This window comes from Choloepus didactylus, chromosome 4, assembly GCF_015220235.1.
Source record: "Choloepus didactylus isolate mChoDid1 chromosome 4, mChoDid1.pri, whole genome shotgun sequence".
Taxonomy (NCBI): Eukaryota; Metazoa; Chordata; class Mammalia; order Pilosa; family Megalonychidae; genus Choloepus; species Choloepus didactylus.
In genome coordinates, this window is record NC_051310.1 from 88,682,401 (window position 1) to 88,709,110 (window position 26,710).

General features: G+C 37.0%; 1 protein-coding gene across 10 annotated transcripts in view; it reads left to right on the forward strand.

Moving 5' to 3' along the window:
- Positions 1-26,710, forward strand: part of AKAP13 (A-kinase anchoring protein 13) — a 405,703-nt gene that overhangs the window by 199,658 nt on the left and 179,335 nt on the right. For 7 of the 10 annotated variants that reach the window (XM_037832976.1, XM_037832972.1, XM_037832973.1 and 4 more), the window contains exon 5: positions 2,212-2,395. In XM_037832976.1, coding sequence (XP_037688904.1) covers positions 2,212-2,395 — 184 coding nt within the window. Of the gene's footprint in view, positions 1-2,211; positions 2,396-2,506; positions 2,582-10,562; positions 10,915-12,501; positions 12,534-26,710 lie in introns of those variants that run through there. The other 3 variants (XM_037832982.1, XM_037832981.1, XM_037832980.1) reach the window with 3 other exon arrangements.

Below are 26,710 nucleotides of genomic sequence, written 5' to 3' on the forward strand. Positions count from 1 at the left end.
CCTAGACTTGTCATGTGCCTAGTTCAGTAGGGAAAATGTAAAACATGTGTGCTGGTTTGAATGTATTATGTCCCCCAGGAAAAAAACATATTCTTTGATGCAGTCTTGTGGGGCAGATGTTTTAGTGCTGATTAGATTTGCATGAAACTGTGCCCCACCCAACTGTAGGTGATAACTCTGATGCAATATTTCCATGGAGGCGTGGACCCACCCGTTGAGGGTGGGCCATGATCAGTGGAGCCATATAAATGAGCTGACGGGCAGAGGGAACTCAGTGCAGCTGTGACTGACGTTTTGAAGAGGAGCTACAGCCAAGAGGGACACTTTGAAGAAAGCACAGGAGCTGCAGATGAGGCACATTTTGAAGACGGCCGTTGTAAGCAGATTCTTGCTCCGGAGAAGCTAAGAGAGGACAAATACCCCAAGTGCAACTAAGAGTGACATTTTTGAGGAACTGCAGCCTAGAGAGGAACATCCTGGGAGAAAGCCGTTTTGAAACCAGTACTTCAGAGCAGACACCAGCCACGTATGTGCCTTCCCAGCTAACAGAGGTTTTCTGGACACCATTGGCCATCCTCCAGTGAAGGTACCCAATTGCTGATGTGTTACCTTGGACACTTTATGGCCTTGAGACTCTAATTGTGTAACCAAATAAACCCCCTCTTATAAAAGCCAATCCATCTCTGGTGTTTTGCATTCCGGCAGCATTAGCAAACTAGAACAACATGAAATACAGTTTTTGCTTCCAAGAACATTTATCTTGTCAGTGAGGACTAATACACATGTGATTAATAGAAAGCAGTGCAGTTCGGTGTAAAATCACAGGTTCAAAGATGTGTTGATTCCTATTATGATATTCACATACAGAAGTATCGGAGAACTTCAGAGTAAGAAGACATGTCCAGGAAGCTGAGAATGCTTGGTGAAGAAGGTGATGAGCTCTTAGGCCGAGAGGAAGAAGGCAGACACTACTCCCGGGGACATCAGTCATATTGCAGTGGTGCTATAAATAGTGTCTCTGCAGTGGTCACAGCTTATGTCATTATTATACCTTTCCCCCTCCATCAGCTGCTTAATTATGGAAGCTCCTGTCATCACAGGTTGGGGCAGACCAGAGGGGATGCCTGAGAAAGTGTGAGTGTTGCTGGTGAACCTAGACTGTAATGAAGTCTAAGATGACAGAGAAGGGAGCTAGCATTTAGTGAGTACAGACTACATGCCAGCCATTGTATTAGCATTTCACTTGCCTCCTCTCATGTATTACAACAACCCCGTGAGCTAGGTGATGATATCTCACTCTGGAGATGAAGAAAGTGAAGCTCAAAAAGGATAAATGAATCATTCTGGTTATACAGATGGCATATGCTAGATTTGAACCCAGATTTTTCTGACTGCAAAGCCCTCCCTTGTTCCACCACTTCAGAGTGACTCACTACCAAGAAGGAGCCTGTAAAGTGGAATATATATACATCAAGTGAAGGAAGTCCAGGCACATGTTTTTCTTTCTGAAGTTATTACTGTATTATGCCTTAAGAGTAAGTCTTTCTTCTTTTGTCTGGAGATGCAGTTCCTTCTTTCATTAGACAACAAAAAAGCTGGCGATGCCAGCAGTTTGGTTTGCCCTTTATTGTGTGTGTAGGGGGCAGGGTAGGAGTTGTGGAGAAAAGACCTGTGTCTACTTAACAAGAAGAACCTGTTTTTAATGTTTAGCTTGCCAACTCCTGTCTAGGTGTCCTTTTTAAAAGTAATTATACCCTTTATTATATACCCATCTAAGCCCCAACAACTGTTCCCCCTTGAATCCACAGGTCGCAAAGTCTTCATTCACTTCTCTCTCCCTCTCTCCTCTCCTCCTCCCTCTCCCCCTCTTCCTCTCTCCTTCTCTCCCTCCCTCTCTCTCTCTCTCTCTCTCTCTCTCTCTCTCTCTCTCTCTCTTTCTCAAGATAATAATGTATGGGGGTTATCCTTGTAAATCTTATATAAACTGGTTGAACATGTATTAAATCAGCACATAGATGACTTGATTCTCTCTTAGAGGGCTGATTGTACCAACCACAATAAAACCCTTCACATTGTATGTTGTTGTTTAAGTTCGGGATCTTAGGTAAATGCGCTTGGACGCATTGGTGTTTATCTAACTTGTCTTTTTGCTTGTTTGCTTTTTGCTTTTATATACTCCTCAGTCATTTTCATTTTCTCCCCAATCTACAGATGGTGGCCCACGGGAGACATTGATGCATTTTGCAGTGCGACTGGGACTGCTGAGATTGACGTGGTTCCTGCTGCAGAAGCCAGGTGGCCGTGGAGCTCTCAGTATTCACAATGAGGAAGGGGCAACACCTGTGAGCTTGGCCTTGGAGCGTGGCTATCACAAGCTGCACCAGCTTCTCACCGAGTGAGCGCTCATTCTGTTTCCTTCCCCTAACCACCAGCCCCTCCCCCTGATTCATATTAGTACCGCCCACTAGGCAGCTCATTGTGGGTTTGGCAGGAATTAAAACCTCAATTCTGTACTTTGTCTTTTGCTGGAGGTTTGTAAGCTTGCTTCTGCTAACCTCTTCATTGCCTGAGAGATAAAAACGTAAGTCATGTTTCCATGTTCTCACTCCTCTATCTCCCTACAGGCACTGCTTCTTGCTATTATGTTTTACTGAAAACTCATTGACTAAACCTTCTCCGTGGGGGTAACATAACATTATGAACATATCCTGTGTTATCCCTGTTTAATAGAAGAGAAAATAGCTTTTCTGTGCCATACATTTTTTTCTTGTATATCTTCAAGACTTGAAAGAAGTTACTTAGAAACCAATACTTAAATACAGTAATTGCAAATGGAAAATTTGCTGAACCCTGGAGTTTTGGTTTGACTTTAACTTCCATGAATAAAATCGAGAGCAGTGGTCTCTTCTTGTGAGTAGCAGTAAAAAGCAACCTAGTTGTCCTGGAAACATGCATTAGGATATCCTGTCTGTGTGTGTTTTGGGGTCCAATTGTTTTACAAGCTGACTTTTTAAAGAGTCCTTTGAAGGAACCAAGATTGTTAGAGCATTTGGGGAGTTCATTATTTCTTTTTTCTTGTATAAATAGAGAAATAAATGGATTACAACAGCCAACATTTTTCATTAGAATATTTATAAAAGGCAAAAATTTCAAATACAGTTTCTCTTGTTATTTTTTTTAGTTTTATGGTCCAGGATCATCTTTTCCACCATATAATTCGAACAGATACACAGCTCATTTGATCTTTGTTTTTTTAGCAATTGAGGAACCTTTGTAAATTGAATCAGTATTCACAAATGCGCAGGTATTTTGTCCATTCTAGACTTAATTTAGTTGCTTTTTTTAAACCTGTGGTGGTGCAGGCGGGGGCAGGGGGGGGGAGCAGTATCAAGGGCCAAGAAAAGATCTCAGAATGTAATGTTACTTATGGTTAGGTAAACAGTTTTTTCTTGCTTTAGCTACCAGGCTTATAACTTTCCCAGTCAGGCTGAACAGAAGGTTCTTTCTGATGGGGGCTACAGATACAGTGTGGTAGGAGGGGCACCCTTCATCTCAAATGAGCTTTGGATACCTGAGCTCTCCTGTGATAGTATTCTAGAGAGTGATATGTTCCACTCCTTTCTACTTCCCATCTGGCCAGTGAGTGGATTCATTCTGCTGCCTAGCTCTTGGCCTCAGGAAGGAGGACTTGTTCCAGAAATTTTGAACAGTTAACTCAGTATAACTATTGTGAAGTTCAAATGCAGTTCCTCTAATTTTAATCATAAAGCTCAGAGGTTTTGCTGGGAAGCGGAGTTGGTTAAGGATTGCCATCTGAATGGGGAAATAAAGTGATTACAACAGCTTCATTATATACTTGGAAGGCATGTCACAAGACTGCTATTGCAGCAAAACTTTAAGGAAACTAGTGTGTGTTTGTTCTTGGATTTTTTTCTTTCTTGGCTTGTTTAAAGTACTACCTCTCTTACATGTGGGTAAGCCACTTACCTCCTTTTCAAGGGATATAGGTCAGGAAAAGCCAACTTGAGAAATATGCAGATAGAGAACTCCCAGTAGGAGTCTATGAGCATCTTCCTGCATATCTAGTGTTTAATGTGGATCCTTCTGGGCTGGTTTTTGTTCTGAAGCCTAAAAATGTGCTTCGAGTCATAATAAGCAATTTAAAAACTGGTAAGGGGGTGATTTTAAAACACATCGGTCTTACTGTGCTGTTGGTAGACTTTCCTAGAATTTCAGCCATAAAGAGTCTGTAAAGATCATCTTACCAGATGAGGAAACAGATTTAGAGAAGTGACTGGATTAGGGCAACAAGGTGGTAGGTCCAGAAGTAGAAGACAGATCTCCCAAGGGGCTGTCCAGAGCTCCTTCCACTCCTGCAACACGGGGCCCAACAATGGACTTCATGAGATATGAATCCTTTGAAATTACAGAGAAAATTTTATGTTCATGTTTTTCTGGGTAAAGAGTTCATTTTATGAGATTCTCAAAGGGCTTTGTAGAAAGTTAAAAATTGCCATGTGATACGATGGTGTCTTTGTATCACTTTACTAATTTCTTTAGACTCTGGGTATCATACTCCCCTACCCCTTTTAATTAAATTCTTCTCATATAGGCCTATTATTTTTATTTCTTTAAAATTTATATGAAATTGAAATATTTTTATTTATACATTTTGCATTTATTAAATAACTATTAACATTCTAGTCTTAACTGAAAAAATCAAGTTCATTTAACCCTTATAGAAGGGTTTGTTGTTTTAATTCCTTGCTGCTTTGGCCTGTGATTTTGTTGTTGTTGTTGTTTGTTGTTTTGGCTTTTTTTCGACCAAAATGTTTCTTGGTGTGGATCTGAGTTTATCCTGCTTGGAGTTTGTTGAGCTTCTTGGTTGTACAGATTCATTTCTTTATTAGATATGAGAAGTTTCTGGCCATCATTCCTTCAGATATTCTTTTTGCCCCCCCCCCTCCTTCTGGGATTCCCATGATATGTATTTTGATCTGCTTAACAATGTTCCATAGATTCCTTAGGCTCTGTTCCCTTGTTTACATTCTTTTTTCTTTCTGCTCTTCAACTGAATGATTTCATTTGTCTTATTTTTAAATTTGCTGATTATTTCTTCTGCCTAATTAGATGTCCTTTTGAAACCCTTCTAGGGAATTTTTCATTTTAGTTACTGTACTTTTCGGCTCCAGAATTTCTATCTGGTTCCTTTTTATAATTTTTATCTCTCTATTGAAATTCTCATTCCATACATCATTGCTTTCCTGGTTTCCTTTAGTTCTTTGTCCATAGTTTCCTTTAGCACTTTGAGCATATTAAGACAGTTGATTTAAAGTCTTTTTCTCAGGTACAGTTTCTGTCTATTTATTTTTTCCTTTGAATGGACCGTATTTCCAGTTTCTTTGTGTGCCTTGTTTTTTTTTTATGAAAACTGGATATTTGTGTTTTTTAATTTGGTAACTCTGGAAATCACATTCTCTCCCTTCCCCAGGGTTTGTTGTTCTTGTTTATTGAAGGCTTAGCTTATGTTCCACCAGTATTTTGACAGAGATTTATTTGAAAGCGAGTGCTTTAAAAACAACAACAAAGAAGCCAAACATCTCCCCTTTCTTTGCAGATTGGCTCTGTGTTGGAGCACTCATTTAAACACACTTAGCCAGACTGTTTACAGCTCTGTCTGGGTCTCTACTCCCTGCATGCACTGAGCCTATTGATCAGCTTAAGGTCTTTACAGGTTTTTTCTGATCATGGGTCATGTCTTGGGCATGCCTGTGGCTTTCTAAATTTCCCGTTTTACATGAGCAGTTTGGATTGCCCTAATTTCTGAAAGAAATTCTCTCCCAGGCTTTTCCTCTGAGGCCTCAGGCAGTCTATTTTATGTTCAGCTGTGATCTTTTGTCCCAGGTTTCGTTCCACTTACAGTGTTTTTGAGCAATAGCTGCTGGAAAACAAATATGACAATCTTTCATAAGGTTGTCCCCAGATAGGTTAGAATAGACAGACACAATAATTTGGATTTAGGGTCTGTTCTTCTCCCTCTACCAGGGACCAGGGTCCCACACCGGGAACACAGTTTGCCATCTTTGAGACTGCTGCTGAGCTGGAGAGTGGATTTGGCATGGGCAAGTAAAAAACTCCCCAAAAATTACCTCTCATTTTTAAGTTCCATTTTTCTTGGTTCCGCATTTTCTTGGTTTATAAATCTGAGTTTTCCAGAGTTCCAGCAAAGTTGATTCTGACAGTTTCTGCTTGTCTTTCAGTGTTTCTGTGGAGGGACAGAGGATTGGAGCTGCTTATGCTGCCGTTTTGCTGGTATCACTCTCTTAGACTATAACCATCATGTAGTTTTTAATGCATGATGAGTTACACTTAAGCTGTCGTTTTATATTTTGGTACTCACAGTAGCCTAATGAGTGGGAGGGATAGGTGTTATTATACCTAATTTATAATTCAGGGGAACTGACATCACAGGTGAATTGACTTGCCCAGGGTCACAAAGATGTAAAGTAATGGAACCAGACTCATGCCAAAGTCCAGTGATCCATCCAAGTTGAAATGATACATGCAAATATACAGAGCAGATAGAGCCTGGCTTCCTCTGTTGTGATTTATTATTGTAATAGTAGGCCACATTAGTCCCTTTCATTGGGTTTGTGCCTATAAATTCTCAAACCCTTGTTTTGAGACACTTGGTCTTGAAACTTGAGATCAGGGTCAGATGGTAGAGTAACTACTCAAGTGTACATATTTCCCAATGAAACCAGGGGCTGTTGATCTGTCAACATAGTGATTGTCTTGTTAGGATTTTCTTCAGGTACTTGACATGTGGGTTCTTAATTTCCCATGTTGGTGCAGAACAGGTTTTGAGATTTCACTTTTGCTTAGGAGGGAAAAGGGAAACAAGTATACAAAATAATAGAGAGAAGGATTTGACATGATTTAATTTTTTCTGGCCTAACTTTCATCCATCAACCATTCATCTATCTATCTGACCTCCCTTGTCGCTGTGTGATCTGGATCTTTGTGTTATGGTAAGGATGAAGAGGTAGAACTGAGTGGAAGCTGGGGGTAGGGATAGAAGAGGTTGTTGATAACATTTATGGAATATTGAATACCTGTTTTATATTGTGTAATGTGCTACATTGGTGTTTTATGTGTGTTTTCTTTTAAATCCTCTCGGCAGACCTTTAAGATGTTGGTAGCACAGTCAGTATTCTTTCACAGATGACAAAAAATACCCAGAGAGGCTAAAACAGACTGTATAGTTAGTTGTCATTACTCAAAAGACTGTTTTTAGGTTGTTTTAAAATTTTATTGATAGAATTTTGTCAGGAGGCATGTTTGGTAATATTGTCAGGCTTTTAACCAAACTAATTTTAGTACAGTGAGTCAAAGATTGGATTTTCAATCTTTTTTTTTCTAATTTTCAACTTAAAAACTTGAGAATTTCTACATCTTAGAGTTTTAAAGCCATTCAACTAGTAATCTCAAGATTGCCCTGACAACATGCTGGAAAATTTCAAAATGCAATTTCTGATAATAATATTTATATTTACACATAACAATAACACTAGTTACCATTTACTGTAAGTACTTGTGCCAGGCATTTTATATAAATTTTCATATATTCTGTCTTCTCCCCTAATCTGTGAGGGTGGCTATATTATCCATATTTCACAATGAGTTAGCCACAGCTTGTAAACAGTAATTTGAACTGGGTCTTAACTCTGAACTCATGAACTTTTACACTGCCCTAGACTAAGAAGACAAATGGGTGTTGGAAGTTGATTGGGGTAACAAAGCCATTCCATATGTGTTTCTCTCTGTACATTTCTTTTTTCTCCTCCCAGCTGTATGTGTGCAAGTGACTCCAGCCTATTTTGGTTTTGGTTGCCTGGTAATATAAGGCCTGAGAGTTTTTCTTCAAAGAGTTATAAAGTTACAGAACTTAATCTGTGGTAACAAATTCTCTATGGCAACAATTTGTGATTTTGAAAACACTTTCTTACTTCATTAAAGGCCTAGGTGGAAGAAGTATGAACTTGGGGTTTAGGACTTCATCAGTGTAGATGAAAAAATGAGGGACCAGTTAATGCCTTCCATCTTCTAAAAAACAGTAAACATATAGTAATTATTACACAGTATTTTTATTGGCTCAATTTTGAAGTTTCCTTAAAGGCGTACCAATGGAAATTATGACTTGAAAATTTTATCTGCATTTGTTTTAGCAGAAGCAGATGTGATTCTTAAGCAAAGGAAAAAATATAGGCATGTTTAATAAACATTTAGGCTAAAAGCAATGTTTGGCTAAAGCTGAGTATCACCACCATTCATTCATAGAATGGAGTTCTGTGATCCAAGAGTAAATATGAAATTATATAAAATATAATTAACCCTATTTGCTTATTAAAATGCAATAGTTCTGTTTTAAAAGTTTGACCTTCTAGTACAAGAACAGGAATTTCTCAGCCTTACCAGCTGCTTGCTTAATTGCTCTTGATTCATAGACTGCACACACACTTTCTGCTTGCACATTCAATAATGTCTCTAGTTGAAAAAAAAGCAAACTATAGTTCAGTAAAGTTTTTCAGTAAAATGTTTTCTGGAAGCATTTTATACTTAGGATTTTGGTTTGGTGAATCTCAATCCTTTACTGAAATTGGTTGGCAGTGTATAGTAAACATTTTAGGAAAGTTTTGTTTAAATGTTTGGTGTCCATATTCAGTGTAACTATAAGCAGTTGTATTTTTGAAATGTTCTTAAAGTCTGTTGTTCTGATATTTGATTAGCAAATCAAAATGTATTTTAGGTATCTCATTCTTTTCTTTTTCTCATAAACATGTATCTGGATTGAGGATAATTTTGCATAGTTGTTATACATGATAGCATTTTATCTTTTTGTAAAATTCAGAGGCAGCAGAGTTGACATTCTGCATTTAATGTATTTCTTGTATCATGTGAATAATTTCCATATAGAACTTTTCCTTGAAAGACACATGGCCTTAATAGAATGAAATATTTATAATTAAAAAATATCAATTTATGCAATGTTTATATACTGTTATGAATGCTGCTTAAAGTAGTTCATCAAAATTAGAATTTTTATATAATCTAACATCTGTAATTCTTCTTTGTACCATTTAAATTTTTATAAACATCTGTTGCTTCAAAGAAAGATACAAACATTCTTCCTAAAGTTATTGAGCTAGTTCATATTCACTGTTAATTTCTTTTTTTAGCCATCTGAAAACTTAATTATTTTTGCATGTAACATTAACAATTTCAGACTAGTTACTGTAGCATTTCACTCTTACAGTAAATATACATTTATGCTTCAACTTGCCAGTAGAATTTATGCATATAAGTCACATAAGGAGATTTGCATTTTTAATTATGTTTGGAATGCTTCCCTATATTTGAAATGTAGTACTCCTATATCAACAGTATTGCTTGTATTGATGATGTTGCTTTGCTGATATGATGGTAATCTCTATAATCATTGATCATTGATAACATAGATTTTCCATAGGTATCCAACTATTTTGTGAAAGCTGATCTCTGGTACATCTCTATTATTTAGCATCTCTGAGCCTCAGTTTCCTCATCTAAAATTGGGATATGACAGCATGAACCTCATAGGTCTGTTAGAATTAATGAGAACATGTTTGTGATGTTCTTAGAAACTTAGTACTTAGTATGTCCCTTTATCTGCAGAACTAGGAAAGAAGTTTCATTGGAAATGTGATAAGCAGTGAGCTTTATATGAATATGGCATCTCTTTGTACCACCACCCAGCTACTGTCTTGGTGTTTCCTGGTCAGTCTCACCGTTCAACTGTGACTCTGCTGAAAGCAGCGGGGAAATGGAGCCCAGGATTAAGCCACATTTTCATCTCAGAATTTTGGGGGGAAATAGTGGTAGGTGCTGTGGGGGTAGTTGTCTCACAGTTACCCACAAGCAAGGTCTCTGATTTTTTTTTTTTTTAAACAAAACAAAACACCCACCTCTAATATTCAGAAACTGCCATCTGTTTTGTTCATTTAGAATTTTATCAGCCCTACTGTCATAATTTATTGAGTTTTTTTGGGGGGGTAGGTATCAAACCTGTGCTGACATTTTGCATACATGTTCATTTGATCCTTACAATAAACCTAGTATTCCCGTTTTACAGGTGAGAAAATTGAGGTGCAGGGAGATTTAAATAACTGGCCCAAGATCACACAGGTGGAAATGGCAGAGTAAGGGATCAAACAAAGTCTGACTTTACAGTTCAGGTTATAACCATTACCGTATAAAATTTTTCTGTTTTTAATTATTTAAAAGTGAGGAATTCAGAAGAAACAAAATGTGGTACACAGTGGTTGCTTACATTGTGTGCTGTTTTGCCTTTCCTTTGCTCCTCTCATGCTAGTTGTTAAAGGTAGAGTGGCAGTACTATATCCTTCCCCCAACCCTCAAAAAAGGGAAGGAAGGAAGGGAGGAGCTAAGAACATCAGTGCTAAAATTTCTAGTGAATCTGTGTATGCATAAATACATATCTGGCTATAGCTAACCTAACAGTGAGTCCCATACAAATGCCAGGGACAGTAGCTTCTAACTTCCCTCCCCTGCACTCCACCCACCCCCTTTTCTGACATTTGGCCTCTCCCACTCTATTTCAGTGGAGTTGTGGTTGATTTTGTAGAACTCATTGAGGTATGACGCTCTTATACTAATGTGATTTCACGGAATGTACTGTAACAGCCCTCAAATAAGGAACTAGATGCTGCAGTTCCTAGTATGGAGTAGAGGCACAACAAAACAAGCCTTTTGCAGGCTGACCTGGCTGCTCTTCTCTACTCTTAAGGCTACAGTATGAATCCAGGCCTGAAATAGAATGGGCATACGATATTCACGGTGCTTGGGCAACCATGTGTGAGTATCAATTTCCAAACTTATCCATTGTTAATTTTCATTGTTTATTCACTGATGTTTTTCCTGGCTTTTTGCTATCTCTCAACAAGAAGCATCTCTGGACTTCCCCTGAATGACTGTTGCTCTTCGTATGAGAGAAGTGTTTTTCTCTATGTATAATTTGATGGGGTTTCACATGTATGTTAGTATCAAACTCAAATGTTTGAGTTGAAACATGCTAGAAAAGGTTAGAAGGCAGAGATTGATTGGTTGTTGATTGTTGCATAGCACCAGAATCCTGGGAAATTAGTTGAAATTCACCCTAGGCTTACTGAATTTTGCTGTGTCACATGCACAATAAACCTTGGATTTTTAGTCCAGCCATGTATATTGTTTGGATTCTGTAGCCATATTTTTGAGGAATGACTTTAATTTGTATTTTTCTACAGTTGAAAAACATGCTGTTGGTCTTATAAAGTCTTTGATAATGAAAACCTAGTACATCAGATTGACTTCTGATAAATATATCAGTTTTTATAATTCGAATGTTGTCACTGGGAAACTCTGATAGATGTGGGTATCACTGTCATAATGGAAATAGCACAGAAGTTTTGGAATTAGGTCTGAATACAAATTCTGGCCTTTTCATTATTAGATGGGTGTTGGGTAAATTATCCCTTGAACCTCAGTTTCCTCACGTGCAAAATGGAAATTCACTGATACCTGCCTCAAAGTTGTGAGGATTAAAAGTAGGTAACATTTATCTGGCAGTATACTAGATAGTTAATATTCTGAAGTTCCTTCTTTTATTTTTCTTTCTTTGCCCTCTTTCTCATGTTTTTTTCCCATCACACTAAAATAACTCTTAAGTTTCTCTGAAAACCTGCACAACTCTCAGACCTCATTTCATAGCATCCATGTTTCTGTTGCTTTCTCTGCATAGCTGTACTGGCACAGCTGCACTGGCCCAGCTCATTGCCCACCTCTCTGGGTCTTTGCACTTGCTGTACCCTGTGCCTGATATGTTCTGGCCCAGTAACTCCACATGCTGATTGCTTGTGATTCAAATCAGTTGTTATGTCACCTCTTCAGAGACCTTTTTCTGACTACCTGTCTGAAGTAGCCTCTATGTCCACCCTTAAGATATTTTCTCCCATAAGTATACCCTGTTGTATATTCTCTAAACTATTTATTTCTATCCGTAATTATGCCCCTCTAGAATATATGCTTCAGAACAGCAAGGACCTTGGTTGTCTTATTCATCAGTGTATTTCCAGCATCTTGGAGCAGTATCTTGTGCTTAGTATATACTGCATGAATATTTATTGAATCTGTAAGTGGAAAAAAAGGTGTAATTTGGACCCTTAATTTTCTAGAAATGTGGTGTTTTGATTTTGTAAGTAAAAGACATTTTTTAATACAATAGAATATCGTCTGTGGTGTTATCTTTTCAGCAGCCTTTTAGAGATAGTCTACCAGTAATAGAAAAATATATATATGAACATTTGAAAACAAGTATTCATATAGATCCCTATGCATTTTCATTTACTGAGAAATGGTGTGTTTGTAATTGCCTCATGTATAACCCAATCCCCTCCTATTTCACAGGGTTTGGATTTGCATTTTAGACTTCATACAGAGTAAGTCAAAATTCCCTGCATATTTATGCTGTAACATCTTCTGGGATCTCTCTATATGCATGCCCATTTAGAGAATATGTGCTAATTTGAAAGTGGTTTTGTTGCTTAAGATATGAGTGTTCAGTAGAATACCACTTAGTACCATTCTTAAATGTAATCTAAAGAGATAGTTGCTTTTAGCTTCTTTTACAGCTCACTAATCCACCTAAAGCACTTCAAATTGCTTTGGAATAAATTTTTAAAATTATATTTTAGCCCATTTTTTCAGCCCTTACTTTTGTGAAACCTTGGTTGGTTTACCTAAACTTTGTGCTCCTTCATGTATATAGGCAGTGCATGGACCTTTTTTCACTTGAAAGATTTAATGTGTTATTTATGATAAAATTTCTTTTGAACAACTGAATACTGCTCTATAGTTGTATTATTTTTATGATATATTGTGATTAGTTCTAGGTATTTCACATTGAATTTAGAGAAATCATGTTGGTAAGTTACAGAAGCTCTTTGTGATATGTCCTAACGTTAAAGTAGATATTTGGTTATCAGTTACATATTTAAAAAAAATAAAATAAAGATCAGTTTTGGTACTGAAATTTTAAATACCCTTGAATATTATTTAGTTAGTTTCCAGCTTTGCACCAGGCTCACGTGAAGGATATCTTTGCAAGAATATGAAAGCTTGTCCAGTGATCCATACCTGACACCATCTATCCACAAACCACATTCCCCATCTATGCCATGCTTTTTCTCTCTCCTGTCGGTAATCTGTTTCCCCAGGATCTGTAGATATTAAGAATGTAAAACATAGCTGCTGGCAATCTAGAGCAGTCTCTGTTTTAACCTGCTGCTATACAAAGTGAGGGCCATTGATCAGGACTAATCTGTCAACTCTTTGTCAGCAGTCCCTGATGAAATAGGCATAGAAATTGAGAGTAAATATCTAGAAACTTTTTTGATAATTTGACAGCAATTTTGTATTTGTTGAGTCTGATAAAAAAATTGGGCTTAAATTTTGTATCTTTTGAATTTCAGTTTTCTAGCAATTCATCTTTAGATGTATTGCTTCTGTGATGAATTGAAAATTTAAAAGACCACAAAAAGTGGGCCTTCATAAATAGTTTGAGAAGTTCTTCTCTGACTTAGCTAATATACTTACTGTACAGTGCTCTAAATCATAGAGAATTAGTGTTACGTGTTTCTGCAAAAGCGGCAAACTTTAGGAGGGAAGTATGGAAAAAGCCACATTTAGTTTGTGAAATAGATCCCGGTACTATGACCTGTTTTATTTGTCTGAATGTTTTTAAATAAGATTAATTCATCTCAACAATTGAATTATGGAAAGTGCCGAATCAGGGCAATGAGCTATAAAGATGTACAAGGTCATTAGAAGCTTATTGAACTTAAGTATGGGTTTTTTCTTGAGTTTTTTAATGAGTAAGCTCATACAGAATAATGAAATTTGGGCCTGATGATAGGGTCCTTCCCAGACTAATGAACATTTTGTTTTTTCTTTTTCCTGAACTATAAAAGCTACTTTACTGGGTGATGACTTCATTGTGATTAAAGTTATTGGTTTCTAAAATTGGAACAATTGCTTTTATTCATGGAATCTTCACAGTTGGAAGTTTGTTAATCAGCTGATTTTGGGACTCACTGTTCCACTGGAGTTATGAATTCATATGTAGCTCTTAATCTTTCTATCATATTAAGTTTCAAATGCTTTTCCTTAATAAGACTGGAAGAAATGGATGTTTATTCCTTCCTCTCTATCTTGATTGGGTTATCTAATTTTTTTTTTTTTCCGTAGACATATAGGATTGCTATTTGTTTTTGCTTTCTGTTTTTGCTTGGTGAGAAAGCTGAAGAAACTCTTTAGCTTGTTATCTCTTCCCCAGAGACTTGTTGTATCCCTCCAGGTGGTAGGCTACTGGACTTCTCTTCCTGATCTGTTTTCTGTCATCAGTTTGAAATTACTTTATCCAGTATTCTATTCTTCCCAATTTTTATATTCATTTGGAAACATTTCTCTTTCCCCAACCAGAATTTGATTTTGGTCAATAGTGTTGTGTTCTCCCTTGCAGAATAACTCCCACATTCCTGTGTTTCCCCCTCACTCTTATTAAGCAACATCAAGCACTAGGTACGTGAAAGACAATAAATAGTTATTAAGGCAATAACTGTCGTGGGATAGGCAAGGGAACGTAAGTTCTGAGAGAGATCAACCTAGCTTGTGCATAAATATAAATCCAAGTAAAAGTTGCATAGAAATTTCTAATCACTTATACCAAAGTCTACTGGGGAGTGAGAGGGTTGAAAAAGAGAAGGTGCTTTACTGAGCAAGTAGAGATTGTTTAATCTGGGATTATTTCTTAGGTGAGGCTCTGTTTGAAGTACCTGGTATTGGTCTGGGGATGAACTAAATATAACTGTGCTAGAGCTATGCTCAGACTTTTGTGCCATTGTTTGTTTCCCCTAAGATCTTTTTAAGTAGCTTCTCCATGACACCTGCACTTTGCTGTCTCTGTCTCTGATTTGGGAATGAAGGATAACCGAGAATTTTTTTTTTTTAAGAATTAAGTAATACATAATTATGTTGCCATTACCTTCCACATTGTACAGAGTTTTTAAAACAGTTGCAGCTGATGTTTCATTTTGTATTCTAATTTTTTACTTTATCATACTCTTACTTCTATGGCCCCTATAATTAATTTTGAAGCCCTCTAAAATATTCCGTTATACTTATCATGAGTATTTGAACCTTCACCTAGAGTTGGACATTAATTTGATTTTTTAAATAGTGAAACTGATGATTGCTATCAGGAGCCCCATCTTATCCCTGTTGATTTTTTGTTTCTGTTAAATTATTTTCTCAGGATAAATTCCAAAGAACTGCATAATAAGGTCAAAGGATATAAATTCTTAAAACTCTAGTATTTGTTGTAATCCTGCAGCCTTAGATAAGCTTTTCTTTCTTTCAAATGAACTAGCACCTTTAGGTTACTTTAATGCAGTGGATTACAACCTTGGCCACACATTAGAATCTCCTGGAGAGCCTGATTGCACATCAGAATTGCTTGGGGAATTTTAAAAAAATATATATTGATGGCCTGAAGATCATCTTTAGAGACTCTGATTTAATTGGTGTGAGGTGTGACCTGGACATAGAGATTTAAAAAAACTCTCCAGGCAATTCTAAAATGCAGTTAAGGTTAGGAACTTTGCTTTAGTTGGAAAATTAGCCTTAAGGTTGCATCTGAAAATTAATTTCTGGGGGTTATTTGTTGAATGAGATTGATCACATCATTAAATATTTAGATGTCAGTCTAGTAGAAAATTGATATAACTTTAATTTTTCACTCATCTTGTGAATGTTCATATGTTAGATAATGATGCATATGTAATAAATATCATGGTAGGATATTGAAAACTACTACTTAAATCTTGAAAACAGTGCAGTAAGGTGAGACTAAAAGACACAGAACTTACCCAGGAGCTTGGTATTCCAGAAGTTGTGGCACCATTGGGTAAGGAAGCTGAAGTATCCTCTGATGATGAAAAGAGAAAAAAATGACCAAAGAAGCATTGGACTGCAAACTATAGCTCATATCCATAATGCACCACGATCTAGAACTTGTACAGAAATCTCCCAAAGTGTGTCTTTTTAAAATACTTAGTTTTGTTTCGTAGCTCTGCATTCTCTGGTGCAGTATCAGTAGTAGAGGTAATTCAGTGTGGTGATTTAGGATGTCAGCCCAAATTCTGGCTCCATTACTTAGTAGCTTTTGTGCAAGTTATTCAGTTTGTCACAACTTCAGTTTCCTTGGCTGCAATTGGGGTAATAATATCCTCCTTCACTGCATAGTTAAGAGAATAAATGAGATAATACTTGGAAACCATATAGCTCAATATCTGGCACATTGTTAAAAAATTAATAAATACTAGCAATAAAAGGGTGTGGTTATGGATTGTACCTCTGTGCTTGTGGAAGACAATAGAAACTAATATTTAATGAGTACTAGTTATATATATATATTTATATATATATAAAATTTTAATCCTTAACTCTATAAAGAAGCTGGTCTTATTCCCCCCCCTTTTTTTTTTTGAACAAATGAAAAAGCTATGGCTCATAGAAGTTAAATACCTTAGACCCTGGTATATATGGGATTCTATTCAGACCTCAGAGCTCTTTTTTTTTTTTTCCACTGTACTACCTGTATATTAGCCTCTAGGGAAATCTTAATTTCAATGTAATTACATAAACCGGTATGGTGAGTTAGGTATGTCTTTCCCCAGGAAAATAGGTAGGAGCTGGTTGGTATGAATGTGGTGGAAAATGTGCTGAATAATTTGGCCCTGTCATATTTGAAAAATATTGAAAGAGTAAAGTCAGAGTTGACACTGTTCTCCAATTGAGTAGAATGTGTTCATTTTGAAAACAGCTAGGTAGTGAGAATGTGGGGTAGGCTGTTTGTCCTGTACTCTGTCTGAGCCTAATCAGATGTCTGAGAATGGATGAGGTTGACCTGCTCATAGTTCTGTTGAGTAATTCAACAGATGGTGGACTTTAGAACTTTTTATCACAGAATGTTTGTGTTGAGAAATGTTCTACCTAGAGGGGACATTCTTTTGATTTGTAAAGACACTTTCCCCCCAAAGGCCTCTTTGCTTAGTGCTGCATTGAAATGGCCCCAGATAGTTCTTGCTTTGGGCACCTTATGAGGTGTTCTGGAAGTCTTCATACTGTAGGTCTATAAAGACCAGCCCTTCCCACCTAAGGCAGTGTAGTATTAAATAGTGGGGGGAGCACAGGCCTTGGAGCCACTCCAACCTGGCTTCAGATCCATTACTCCATTACTTACTAGCTGTGTGCTAAGTAAGGACGACACTAACTTTAGTGTGCCAGGCATCAGGACAGGCCCTGTAAGATAGTTTGTTTACTGTCCTCTTTAATTTCCACAGTAACTTTGTAAAGGGACAATTATTGTGTGCTTTTTACAGATCAAGATACATATTCAAAAAGGTTAAAGTATTGTCTTAGTTTCCAGGTTGCTGTGACAAATGCCCCACAGTGGGTTGGCATAAACAATGAGAATTTATTGTCTCACGATTTCAGTGGCTGGCAGGCTTGCATCCTCCTGGGGTCAGCAGTATTTTGGTGGGCCAGCAATACTGGGTTCCTTGGCTTTTTTGTTACATGACCATGTTCTCTTCTCTTTCTGGTTCTTTGACTTCCAGCTTCTTCTCCCTCACGTGCCTTTGTCTTCATAAAGCCTCCAGTAACAGGATTAAGGCCCAACCTCATTCTGTTGGGCCATACCTTAGCTAAAAATAACATCTTCAAAAGGTCCTACTCACAGTGCTTTCACACCCATGAGAATGGATTAGGAACATGTTCTTCTGGAGTATATAATTCAGTTTATAACTAGTACTTTTCCCAAGTTCTCCCTTCTTATAACTGGTAAAGTTTAATTTTGAACTGCTGTTGTGTGTGGTATATACCTTGGGCAAATGAGCTAATATTTCTGAGTCAACAAATTCCTCATCTCTGTATCAGGAACAACACTACTTTGAAGAGCTGATAAGAAGAATAAATAAAATAGTGTATCTAAAAACATTTATCAGGGTGTCTGTCTCTTAGGAGATACCAAAATCATATTAGTTTTTGCCCTACCGTAAGTAAACAGGAATTATAGAAGTGACGGAGTTGCCACCTTTGCCTTTTCTCAAGTTAATGTTTATATTCAGTTGTTCATTTTGAAAAAAATTTAACTTTACAAAAAAGATACAAGAATAGTATAATGAACTCTTCGTTGAAATTTACCAGTTGTTAACAGTGGTCACATTTGCTTTCTGTGTCTGTGTATGCATATATAAATAATTTTAACTTAAATATTTGAGATTAAGCTGCAGATATTACCATGTACTCCTAAATACTTAAGCATGTACTTCCTAAGAACCAAGGACATTCTCTTACATAATAGAGCAATTATTGAAATTGGGAATTTAACATTAATATAATATGATTATCTAATAAATAGTTTATATTCACTTTTTACCAGTTGCCCCAATAATAAGCTTTTAAGCACTTATTTTTCCTCCTGATCTTGATCATACACTAGATTTAGTTGTCATGTCTTTTCAGTTTCCTTTACCACCTTTGCCTTTTAAACCATTACTTCTCACTACATTGGGTTGTGCTTGAATTATTTCTTCAGGTTTTCTGTCCTTTCACAGAGAATGATTTCTTAATATTGTCAAATCATTTGTAAATATCTTTAGGAAAACAGAATGCTAATCTTACTCTTCTGCCATGGAGTGAAATCCCAACAAATATTTGAGTACCTGCAGTGTGCCAGAAGATCGGTGAGGGCAGTGGTGATCCAACAGCTAAGAAGTTGCAGGGTCCTTGTCCTCAATAGGGGTTATAGATGAGTAAAAAGGGTATTACAGTGCAGCACAACAATTCTTTGGGTGCATGGAAGAAAGAGACAGAAATTGTGCTGGAAACTAGATATAATTCAAGACTCCCAAGAATGTTTGGAAAATATATAAATTGCCTTATGATAGGAAGATTGAAAGTTTCAAGATGATTTAATAATAATCTTTTATGCCTTAAAGTCTGTTTTGGGATCTGGTTGTGTGTGACAATCTAAGAAATTCCAAGAAACCCCAGAACCGCATAAGTAGTAGTAATGAAATAATGCCTGCACTGCACAGTTGCCACAATTAGTAGTAAATTACCCTTTCCTTTCCTCAGAGTGATGGTCTCTTCACTGGGATGAAAAACAAAGGGTCATAGAGCTCTCTATGGACCTTCCTACAGCATTTATGTTCCTTCGTCTACAAATCTCATTTCACTCTTTCAAAAAGTCTTAATTTAGGCCAGGGTGCCTCTTAATCCACCAACTAAAACAACCAGAATTTCGAGTACCTTTGTGGGTGTGCTTTTCTGTTCTACCAGACTTCGTTTGGTTACAGTAAAATCTTTGTGTACTTTATCCAAGGTAAATTTTAGATACTCAGGCATAATCCTCTCTGTGGCTAGAAATAAAGTCTGAGGGACAACTTAATTACTAACTGTAGACACAGGAAGGGCTTCTAATCAAGAGAATGCTGAGTGGTTGTTCTGCAGGTCCAAAGGACACTAGTCGTGGATAATGACTTTAAAATAGGAAATGTGATAGTCGTACATGAAGAAATTCTGTACTTTTGGAATTACAGAATATTTAGATACTTATGATTCCAAGGAAAATACTGGATTCTCCACCCTGGAGAACCTCAAAAAGTGAATAAATAGTTTCCATTTCCTACGCCTCTTGTTGGTATGAGCTTCACAGCTCACCTACCTGAAGGCTGATGGAGAAAGGGCAGGGCTTTGCCTTCCCCATTGCCAGAGCAACTGTTTCCTGTATGATTTTATTGCAAATTGTTCAGGTACTTAACTATTTGAAAGCTACTGTCTTAGATGTTTTTGTTAAAAAATACTAAGCCAGCACCTCTCCTGAGGAACCCTTACTGCTCAGCCAAAAACCTCCGAACTTTTTTTCTTCACAATGTCTCTGCTGTGCATTTGTTGCATGATTTGAGAGTACAGCAAGTGTTAACATTAAGTTGAGATCATATTATGAAAGCTGATGATATTAGAACTATTTGTTAATTGTGCTATTTGTTCTACTATTACCAGTATTTCAGATAGTGGAGGGTTGGCTGTGTTTATACTGTTGTATCTCTTCCAAGACTTAAATTTTTTCAAATGTGAAATTGGATACTTTTGATGAAGATGTCATAGCACTGTATCACAATCTGCAACAGTTTTGTCCTTCTTAGTGGTACATAAAATGAAGGTGCTTTTACAGTTAATAGCATCATGATTTTGATGAAATCTGGTATAATCAGTGCATGAAATGCCACCCTTATAAGGGGAAACTCCTAATAGGTTTTTTTCCTGCTTTTTGCTTCTCTGGAGGTGACAGTAACACCAATAAGCCAAACAGTGGCTACATAACAGTAATTCATGTTGACATAGCACTGCGTTTAGACAATAATTGAGAAAGGGATCATACTTACCTTTTAGTCTTGGCATCTAGCACAGTAGCCTCCCATTTTAATAGGCATTCAGTAAATGTTTGATTGGATGATCTTTGAATATTTCTTTGTAAAGCCAGACCATGAAAACAAGATTTTAGTTAGGACTAATTAGAAGAAGAAAGTGACTTGCTTAATTCTAGAGAATTCTAGAGAAAATAATTAAATAATATATTAAATAATATATTGCTTTGATCTTCTGTGAATAGCGTTTCTAGATGCATAATAATGTAGACACTGAACATCAATCAAAATTATTTCAATTATAAGGAGAAAAGAACAGGCTATGTGCCTATGTTTTAGAAAAGGGAAATAGGTACCTGAGCTAAATACTCAGTCTTTATGTTGGGATGTCATTTTGTAAAGCCTAAAATTGAAAAAATAAAACAAGAAAATAGCACTGAAAACATGCAGTGTGGATAAGAAGGCAAATGAGGCAAATGCCAAAACACTAAAATAGTTGAGAGTGATTGTGGTGAGTTGTATGGAGAGGGAGTTGAAAGATTAAAGTTAATTTTTATAAGCCTTTCAGAACTGTGTTTCTAAGCTTACATGCCTATATAACTTTCAGTCTTCCAGATTATGTCCATCTGCCTTTCTTATTCCTCTCTCTTCCTCACTGAATTCATTTAGCAAAAATATATTGATCACACTTTGTGCACACAGCCCCTGTGGTTAAGCATCTTGGTGGTATAGATCGGCTCATGTGCATCTTTTACTTATGGAATTCAACTGTAGGAGAAAAACAAAGCAGAAGAGAAATGATTTAACACCATGCAGGTGCCTGCCACTCCACAGATTAGACATAGGCACTAGAGTGAGTGTGATAAGGATCTAAATCTACGTTCCTCTCAGTGGATCTAAAGTTTTACAGTCCTCTTCTGGGTGAATATCTTGCTCTGCTTTGTGATTCTATTTCGAGATGTGTAGTTTTATACAACATGGCTCCAAAACATTACACCAGGTTTTCATTTGTTACTCAGCTAAAGAAATAGTGATAAATGCAAATTCTTCGTACACTCTACACAGTATCATGGGCTGACTTTACATCTTAAGCCCTTGGTAAATTGCAGTTCCAATAGACAAGACAAATGACATACCTTCCTGCAGCCAAGAAGCTTGTATTCTAGTGAGAGGGATAAGATAAGTGTATAAATAACTATTAAATATTCCAGAGAGGTTTTTAAAAAAGCCAAAAGAGAATGATGTGTAATAAGGATCAAGTGTGTTGAGAGGGGAGAAAAGGTATGTATCTTATCTGTAGAGAGGAGTGGAAAAAGAGACCAGGGAACCAGACTGTGAAAGATAGGCAGTCTGGGGCTGGGCATGCTTAGGGAATGGATATTTCCACTTGGGCTGCAAAATAGGGGAGAGGAAGATTGATTAATTGTGGCTGGTAAAGAATGTCAGTGCCATCATATGGAAAACCTTGAGGGCCAGGCAGAAGAGTTGTTGGTGTAACATGGCATATTGAAGGCACACACATGTAGTAGAGAGAGAGATTTAGTAGTGGTTTTGCTTATTAGCTGAGTGGCCTTGGTCATGAAGCTCTGTAGCTCTGTTTTATAGGCCCGTAAATGTAAGATACTTCATAGAATGCTTATGAATAAAGAAGAAAGCCTAGGTGATATATCCAGTGCCTGGTGCACATGGAGAAAACACCAAAAAAGAAAATTGTTTTTGTTTTTCAGAGCAAAAATTTTGATCAGGGAAATGGTTTTCCTGTTGCTTTAAAACAGTTGCTTTGGGTGGATTTAAAGTGTGATGGGGGTTCTAGGGCAGGCTGGCCTATAACAAGAGGAGCTACAGGAGTCCAGGTAATATAATGAAGGTATGAACTAGAGCAGTGCCTATAGGAATTGAAATAAGGGGCTGAATGGGAGAAGCATTACAAGCATAAAATCAACAGAATGTTCTGAATAAGGGAGATAGTGTTCATAGGGATAATAATGGTATCATTAGCGGAAATAAGTTTGAAGGAGCTGCTGCTTTGGGGAATAGGGGGAATATGAAATTGAGTTTTGCGATTTCAGAATGCTTCCACTGATGCCATCTTCGTAGAGAGATTCATCAGATAGTTGGTAGTGTGGGGCAGGAACTCAGAATTTGAGGCTAGAGAGAGATTTGAGACGTGTACTGGTGCTTGGGGCATGAATGAAAGAAAAGAACTGAGTTTAGAAAATTAACTTATGTTCACATCTAAGATGCAAGATGAGGAAGAGGTAGAAGAAGCAAGAGAAAACAATGTGAACAGGATGATTCTTTATGGCTAAGTGAGAATAAACTTCAAAAGAAGGGGTTAGGTCAACATCTTTAAATTCTGCAGCACTCAGAGATCATGGGGACAAAGAAAGGCCACTGGAGTTATGGATTCACTGTCACTGGTGACCCACGAGAAAGAAGTTTTAGTAGCAGTAGTAGTGAGTAGGAGCCAAATTGCAAAGGCTTAAAGTGTTTAAATGGGTGATAAGAAGGTAGAAGTGGTGAGTGATTCCTTGAAGGGAAGGGCAGGAAGAAGACAAAGTGGTTCAGTGGGTGGCAGCATCCTATTAAATCCCAGTAGCACTCCACCCCCTTCAGTTGTGACAACCAAAAATGTCTGCAGACATTGTCAAATCTAGGGACAAAATTCCTCTGTTTGAGAAACATTGGATTACAGGGTGAAAGAAGGATTACTGCCACTGCTTCCACCCCTGCCAATATTCTCTTTTACTGCCACTGCTGATCTGTCTTCTGCTGCTGTTCACAGTGTGGTTGTAGGTGAATGGGAAAGGAGCTACTCCAGACACTAGAGAGAAACTGCAGGCAACCAGGGGATGATTAGTGAAGCAGGTGCCTGCAGAGGACAGGAGGAAACAAAAACAAAGCACTGGTAGAAGAAGAGGCACCATGTTGGAAGTTAGAGAGGAAGGGTGAAGAAAGTTTTTAGTGAATGAAGATTGTTTTTGTATGGCTTTGAACTTCTCAGTAAGAAGGGAAAAAAAAGGTGATCTGAAATTGAGGTAGGCAAGATTAATGGCGGGGATTTGAGGAAATATAGAAAGTTTAAATAACCTCTGTGGGATGGATTAGCATTACTGAGCAGCAGTGAGGCTTGGGGTAGGGATTTCAAAAAAAAAAAATATTAAAAACATTAATTGAATTCTTGGGAAAAAGTAAACCTGTAATCGACCACCCTGACACTTTTTTATTTGTGCATTTTACTGCCCAAACCTATCTACATTTTTAATCTTTTAATTTTCCTTATTTCACTCAACATTGGGGATTTCAAAGTTTTTTTTTAATGCTAATATAGTATTCTACAGATTGTTCTTTAATTTACCAAACAGCCTTATACTTACTGATCGGTTAGGATGGTTCCAGTCTTGAATACTATTTTAACTAAAGTCCCAGCAAAAATTCTTAAACATAGAGTTTTACTAAAAGTTTCTTGTTGGACCCAGAACAGGAAACATTTGCTTAAATGTCACCTTCTCATTGAGACTTTCCCTAATCCCCACATTTAAAAAAGTAATCCCTATTCCTGCTTTATTTTTCTCCATGACTCTTGTCATTTCCCAAAATAACTAGGTGTTTTACTTTTTAATCTTGATTTCTGTTGTCCCCATTGCTAAGTAGATAAACTCCACCAGATCAGGGATTTTGGTTTATATCACCAGCACCTTGAAATATTAGCCGGCACGTGAATACATGTTTAATGAATGATTGGTGGATGAGCATTAGTAACAACAGATATTCGTGGAAGCCAGTGGGAGAATAATTTCATTGACTGATCTTGGGGATATAGAGGGGCTAGGAAGCAAGAAAAATCTATAGGGATAATTAATTGGGAGATTGAAGTTTTAGCATCTGCAGGTGATTGTGCAACAATAGAAGCACATTTCTCAAGGTTGGTAGAATACTCCATTTTGCTTAGAATGGATTATATCACTTTTTAAAAAAAATTTTTTTTTAATTTTTATTCTAGTTATATATACATCCTAAAGTTTCCTCTTTTAACCATCTTCACCTATACAGCTCAGTGCTTTCAGTTATACTTCCAATAATGTGCTACCATTCACCACCATCCATTTCCAAACATTTACCATCACCGTAAATAGAAAATCTATATAAATTCAGCATCAACTTCCCATTCTTTAACCCTGGTCCATCTCCTGGTAATCTGTATTCTAGATTGTTTGAGTTTATTATAATTAGTTCTTAACAGTGAAATCATACAGTGTTTGTCCTTTTGTGTCTGGCTTATTTCACGCAACATAATGTCTTCAGGGTTCATCCATATTGTCGCATGCATCAGGACTTCGTTTTTTTTTTTTTACATCTGCATAATCCATCATATGTATGTACCATATTTTGTTTATCCATTCATCAGTTATTAGATACTTGGGTTGCTTCTGTCTTTTGGCAATTGTGAATATTGCCACTATGAACATTGGTGTGCAAGTCCTTGCTTTCAGTTCTGGGTATGTACCTAGTAGTGGGATTGCCAGATCATATGGTAATTCTGTACTTAGCTTCCTAAAGAACTGCTAAACTGTCTTCCACAGCAGCTGCACCATTTTACATTCCCACCAGCAGTAAGTGAGTGTGCCTGTTTCTCCACATCCTCCCCAAAGCTTATAGTTTTCTGGTTTGTTTTTTTTTAAACAGTGGCCATTCTAGTGGGTGTGAAATGGTATCTCGTGGTTTTGATTTGCATTTCCCTAATAGCTAGTGATCTTGAGCATCTTTTCATGTGCTTTTTAGCCATTTGTATTTCCTCTTTGGAGAAGTATCTATTCAAGTCTTTTGCCCATTTTTTTAATTGGGTCATTTGTCTCTTTATTGTTAAGTTGTAGGATTTCTTTTTATATTCTGGATATTAAACCCTTATTGGGTGTGTGGTTTCCAAATATTTTCTTCCATTGAGTAGATTGTGTATGGTATAAGATAGGGGTCCTATTTCATTCTTTTGCATATGGATATCCAGTTCTCCCAGCACCGTTTGTTGAAGAGACTATTCTTTCCCAATTTGGTGGACTTGGCATCCTTGTCAAATATCAATTGTCCTTAGATGTGAGGACTTTTAGATCTTAATGCATAGGCCCTACCTTGACAAACAGTCCCCCCTAAGTTTGTTATATCTGATTCACACTAAATGGTGGTATATAAATCAGGTTTTGTTTTCAGAGGTTTTTGTTGTTTTTGGAATTTGGAATATAGCTATATGGACAATATATGTGACAGTGTCAACCCAAATTGGAAAGTTGAACTTGCAGAGAAGTTCCTTCCCCTTGACTTGTAGCTGATTGAGTTCTTAACGGAGTCATTCATTTTAACTTTTAAATAACTGTCTTACAAGTGCTTTTCTATTTGAGGTCACTTGACTCAGAATAGAGCAGCTTGATAAACACATAAAATGTTTGACATAGCACATGTTAAGTTTATTTTATTGCAAGCTACTGTAGGGGAGCTACTCTTGAGTATGGAAATCAGCAACAGTTTTCTTTTGTGGAAACCTTAATTATTACCCTGAGCCAGTTGCATGATTCTCCAGTTTGTTGTAGGTTTTCCACCGTAGCATGTTTTTAGCTTCAAAATTCCAATTATTCTTAGGTGAACTGTAAATGACAGACATGTATGATTTAATACGCAAACTCTGGAGAGAGAGTTGAAGGGATCTTTCTCACTTTTGTCAGTGGATGATGTGTCTATTATTACTTGATTCTTTAGTTTCTTCGATTTGAAGTCAAGATTATGATCTAAAGCATAGCCTTCCCCCCAGAATCTCTGGGATCCAGTCTATTCATTGCTTAGGTAAGGGATATAGTGAATTAGGGTATGGGGGATTTAAAGGTTGCTAATGTGGTAAGGAAAGGGACAGTAAGGGGACATTCTAGATAAAAGAGGAGAGAGTTGATAGAAAGCATAATCTAGAATTGTACTACTATGTTTGCTTCTTCATATACATTTTCTCTAATTCTCAAAATAATGTATGGATTATAATATTCATATTTGCCAACTATGATAGTAAGGCTCAAAGAAGTTAAATTTAGCATATAGCTAGGAGATAAAGTGTTAGGATTTGAACCCAGAGCTCTCCAACTCTG